This window comes from Henckelia pumila, chromosome 3 (assembly GCF_033568475.1).
Source record: "Henckelia pumila isolate YLH828 chromosome 3, ASM3356847v2, whole genome shotgun sequence".
In the NCBI taxonomy this organism is placed as follows: Eukaryota; Viridiplantae; Streptophyta; class Magnoliopsida; order Lamiales; family Gesneriaceae; genus Henckelia; species Henckelia pumila.
The window spans coordinates 12,522,533-12,528,065 of record NC_133122.1 but is presented as its reverse complement, the minus strand read 5'-3'; the positions used below and the strand labels follow the sequence as shown (position 1 = coordinate 12,528,065).

At 41.1% G+C, this 5,533-nt stretch overlaps 1 protein-coding gene across 1 annotated transcript; it reads left to right on the top strand.

Annotated features, from left to right (window-relative positions):
- Positions 1-211: 211 nt before the first annotated feature.
- LOC140888095 (uncharacterized) lies at positions 212-3,633 on the top strand. Its single transcript, XM_073295774.1, has 8 exons — positions 212-645; positions 751-892; positions 1,055-1,168; positions 1,325-1,586; positions 1,638-1,702; positions 1,781-2,422; positions 2,997-3,001; positions 3,300-3,633. Exons 1-8 carry the CDS (start codon positions 212-214, stop codon positions 3,631-3,633), a joined length of 1,998 nt encoding a protein of 665 aa, XP_073151875.1.
- Positions 3,634-5,533: the final 1,900 nt, after the last annotated feature.

Below are 5,533 nucleotides of genomic sequence, written 5' to 3'. Positions count from 1 at the left end.
AGTAGTTAATTTTAAAACTCAAACCCCCTTTTAATTTATTTAGAACGCATTAAATTTACATTTCCTCGTGGGGACTATCCCTACTCACACTACTGCATTATTTGTTTATCTGATTGAGTCGGATAATTTGGGCGTGACAGGATTAAGCCCTACCAAAGCTCGACAGAATTTGGAGGAGGACAAAAATTTATTCGAAGAATCTGAAGAAAATATGGCTGCCAATGCGAATCTTAGTCTGAGACAATTGGCCACTCCCGATCTGAACCAACAGCCCTTATGTATTACTTTTCCTACTTTAGAAGCTAATGCAACTTTTGAGCTAAAATCTGGGCTAATACATTTGTTGCTTGCCTTTCATGGTCTTGCAGGAGAGGACCCCTACAAGCACTTAATGGAATTCTATGTGGTATGCGCGAGCATGAAACCCCATGGAGTAACAGAGGATCAAATCCAACTGAGAGCCTTTACGTTTTCATTGAAGAATGCTGCGAAGGATTGGCTATACTATTTACCCTTTGGATCCATCACCACTTGGATGGAGATTAAGAGGATCTTCTTAGAGAAGTACTTCCCAGCTTCAAGAGCGGCAAACATCAGGAAAGAGATCTATGGGTGCAAGCAATTTACAGGGGAATCACTTCTTGAGTATTGAGAGCGGTTCAAGAAGCTTTGTGCTAGCTGTCCGCAACATCAGATAAGTGAAAACCAATTAATTCAATTTTGTTATGAATGTTTGTTTCCTCATGACAGGAATATGGTGGATGCGGCCAGCAGAGGAGTTTTTGTGGATAAAACTCCAGAACAAGCAAAGGACCTAATAAAGAATATGACTGCCAATTCTCAGAAATTTGGCACCAACAGAATTGATTCTGCGCCGATAAGGAGTAATGAGGTAAATTTTTCTTACCTTGAACAACGATTGATTGATGTGACGTCTCTTGTGCGTCAAATGGCTGTAGGAAATGGACAGACTGCAAAGGCATGTGGTATTTGTGCTGCAATGGGACACACCACTGATATGTGTCCTACACTTCAAGAGGTATCAGTTGAATAGGTAAATGCCACTGGCGGATTTCCTGGGCCACCACAGCAGAAGTATGATCCATATTCCAACACGTACAACCCTGGTTGGAAAGATCGTCCAAATCTGAGATACGGAAACCCTCAGGTAAATCAACCTGGACCTCAAGCACTACCGCACAATAAAGCTTATAGGCCACCGTATCCTCCTCAACAACAGCAGCGCCCTCAAATTCCAACGCCTGGTGAGTTTCTAGAAAATATTTTTAAGGATCTTGCTACTAATACTGTCACTTTTCAACAGGAAACTCAAGCAAGTATCCAACAGTTGAACACTCAAATGGGGCAGTTGGAAACCGCAGTCAACAGGTTGGAGGCACTGAATTCTAACAGCTTACCATCACAAACAGTGGTGAATCCGAAGGAGAATGTGAGTGCAATCACCTTGAGGATTGGAAAGGAATTGAAGGTTAATGAAGAAGTGGTGAAAGAACAAGTACAGAACGAGGATGAAGAGAAATCCAAGGAAGAGGAGGATGAGATAGTTCCAATAGACGCACAAAAAGGTAAGTTCCCTCCTTTTTCTGAGTATAAACCTGTAGCCCCTTTTTCCTTAGCATTGAAAGAGTCTAGGAAGGATGAAGGAATTAAAGGGTTGTATGAAGTTTTTCGTAGATGTGAGGTGAATATTCCTTTATTAGATGTTATCAAACAAGTACCTCGCTATGCTAAATTTTTGAAAGAGTTGTGTACTGTGAAGAGAAAACACAAACTGAAGGGTTGTCAGAAGGTGGAGCTAGGTGAGAATGTTTCCGCTGTAGTTCAAAGAAAGGCACCCAAAAAATGCAAGGACCCAGGTATGTTCTCTATTCCTTGTAAAATAGGAGATGTTCAGCTTGACACAACCATGCTAGATTTAGGAGTATCGATAAATGTCATGTCATACTCTGTTTATGCTTCTTTAAATTATGGGCCTTTGACTGAAACTGCAATTGTTATCCAATTGGCTGATAAATCTACTATTTATCCTAGGGGCCTGTTAGAAGATATTCTTATGCAAGTTGGTAATTTGGTTTTTCCTGCTGATTTCTATATGCTTGATATGAAAAGCAATGATTTGAATAGCCCAATTTTGTTAGGAAGACCATTTTTGAAAACGTCGAAGTCTATCATAGATGTTAACAATGACACTCTCACTATGGAGTTTGATGGGGAGATTGTTAATTTTCATATTTTTGATACTCTGCAAATTCCTGATTGTGAAAGTGTTGTTAATAATCTTGATGCCATTAATCACTTGTCGCAAGAACACAAGGAAGTTGTGAGTGAGGGTAAGTTGAAGGAAGTTATTACACAACTTGCTAAAAATTCTATTGCTGAAATTTTTATGTCTGATTTGCAGGTACCTAAAACTGAGCCGAAACTTCCTCCGGATCGATCAAAGGGAATCCCCCAAGAAATCAAAGCAGAAGAAGCATAGGACAAAATTAACTGGAAAATTTCTCAAGTGGGTGAAGGTGGACAAGGGAACTAGATATGAACCAACCTGATAAATTGCGGCATTCAGTCAAGCCAACGACTGTAAACAAAGGCGCTGACTGGGAGGCAACACAGTGTTTCTTTCCCTTTTGTTTTTGTTTGGTTTTACTTATTGGTTTGTTTTGCTTTTGTTTGATTTTCGGAAAATTTTGAAAAATTAAAAATATATTTACTGCAGAGTCACCGCGCTCGATCGCACCAACTCATAGGATCAAGCGCGCGATTTTCCCCAACTCACTTCCACAAAATTATTTTGGGTGCGCTCGATCCTGCATACTCATGCGATCGAGCGCGCCCCTTTTGCACGTTATATTTTGTGTCTTTTCTTTTCTTTTCCCCTCTTTCTCCCTCATATTTCTCTCGGCCTCCCTAGAACCCTAAACCTCCAAATTTTGAATTCTCTCAAATCTTCACCAATTGTTCTTCATCTTTTGCAGGCATCGTTCTAAGGCTTGGAATCATCATCCATTCTCTCATCTACACATCTCCATCGCCATATTTTGCTAGGAACGCCAGAATTTTTGGTGCACACCACGTGTTCGACGAATTGCCCCTGTCAATTTTTCTTGCAATCTTTGCGATATCATGGCTCCGAAACGCAATAGAGAGATAGACGAATCTTCTCGCCAGGGCACAAGGGCTTCAACCGCTTCACTAAACCTCGCCGACTGATTCGTCAACCAAACGGCTCGGGATAGGTATGATCATGCTAAACACCATCTCTCCCCTATTACTGAAAGGGGTTTTGATCTTGAAGTTAACGAAAGTGATGTGGCTGTCCAAGTATTGAACCGTGGGTGGGGAACATTCTTCAAGCAACCTCCTCCGGCCATTGTCCCTATTGTTAGGGAATTTTATGCTAACGCTGCGGAACTGGTGGATGGCAAGGCCTTCATCAGAGGCACTTTGGTTTATTATGCACCCAATGATTTGAATATTTTGCTGGAGACGCCAGATGTTGATGATAGCTTATACCAAAGCATCGCGCTCGCTTCGGATTTGCACGAGGTTCTTCAGCAATTGTGTTTTGTCAGGGCTGCCTGGCTAGACCCTGTGTACTTTCAAATGCTTTAAGGAGAAATACCTACTTTTGGGTCCGGCCACTTGGTATATCTTCGTCGCCCGCCGTCTGATGCCCATCTCCCACACAAGTGAAGTCCATGTTGAGCGTGCAGTGCTACTCTACGCTCTCGATCTTAGTTTTCTAGTAAATATGGGACGAGTAATTCACGATCAGATGCGGCATTCGATCACTTCCAGGACAGCGGGTTTTTTCTTCCCAATGATCATCACACAGCTGTGCCTGCCCACCGGTGTGCAACCTCGACTCGATGAGGAATGGTTGCAACCAATGCGCCCCATTGACAAAGCAGCTATCGATGCCAAACGAGCATATCGGAGAAGCCAATTCGTGGTGGACAATCAATCTGTGCCGGTCCACGATCTCGTACGCCCTGTACCTCCTCTTCGCCCTAGCACCAAAATGCATTCAATGTAGCTACAACGTCGAATCTTCAGGCCTTGAACTACATTTGTCGCGGCATCTTCGAGAGGCTAGGGATCAACCCCACCACGCTTCCACCGGCTGTACCATTCCCACCACCTTTCGAGTTTCCACTCGCCAATCCTGTCCTTCCTCCCGAGCATGAAGAGGAGAACGACGCCAACCGCTAAACCAGGGGAGTCTTGTTTACTTTTCTTTGCATTCCATTCCTTTTACATTTTTGTTCTTTGGTTTGTTGGTTGTTTTGTTAGTTTAGTTCTCGAGCATTTAGGACAATGCTTAGTTTAAGTGTGGGGGTGTTTCATGCATTTCGCATTTCGTGTGCATTCATGCATTGCATTTGTTTTTATCGCGTTGTTGCATTTAGTTCATGTTAGTGTCATATCATTGTGTTGAATTAGTATTGAGTTGAGAAAGAAATGGGTAGCCTGGCCAATGATGAAGAGTTATTTTTGTTGTTCAGTAACTGAATCCCATGCCTATCTAACCAAATTTTTGCACTGATGGAACCAAATAGACGAGTGAACTCCTATATACTCGGTGATTTGTGCTTGAATCTAAAATTTGAAACATACAAACATGGATCGGATTGAGGCATTGTTTGGATTATTTGGGCCGAATTTTTTCTTGAATTATCCTTAGATGCCCTGTTGAGCTTTCACGTTATATATGAGCAAATGAGGTGCATACTTCTGAATTTTGTGCAAGATCATCGTTTACTGTTGATGATTTTTCTTTTCTGCACTAATTGAAATTTGTATGAATTTACGGTGAATTGAGACATGTCTAGAACAAGTTCGGACACCCCTCGAGGCGCAATACGGGTAAACTGTGACTTAGGAATGATGTAGGCAATTTTTTTGAATATCTTTTGAGCTTTTCAAGCCACCCACTGAATTATTTATCCCTAGTACCTTGTTTGAGCTTAATTGAAAAACGAGTGGCATGCGTGTAAACGTGTGGTAAACCCCCATTCGGTATTGTTTCAAGGTCCTACAACTCTACCTATAGCCTAAACACTATTTCCTACCTTTAAGGGAGTAAGTTGAATGTCAAAATTATTTTTATGCTCCTACTTTGTATTGTGAATATGGAATGGTGTGATGATAAAAAAAAAAAAAAAAGTATTAGAGAAAGGGGATGAAGAGAAATATGAAAAAGAAAGTGATGCAAAAATAAAAATAAAAAAATTAGTTGGTGAAAAGCAATAGAAAAAACGGAGATCAATGAAGTGCAAAGAGGTTGAAATCTGAATAAAAAGGATTAGACTTTAGAAAAAGAGCATAATTTACTCCCTCTTTGAATTCCTTTTTCTTCATTGTAGCCATGAGCCAAGCCTAAAATTATAAGCTGATTAAGACCTATTGACCGAGTCACATTCGCCCAATATACTAGTGGAGAGGGGTTGCGAGAATTTATCCTATGGACTGTCAATTGAAACTTTTGATGAGTATGAATTTTTGATCGAAA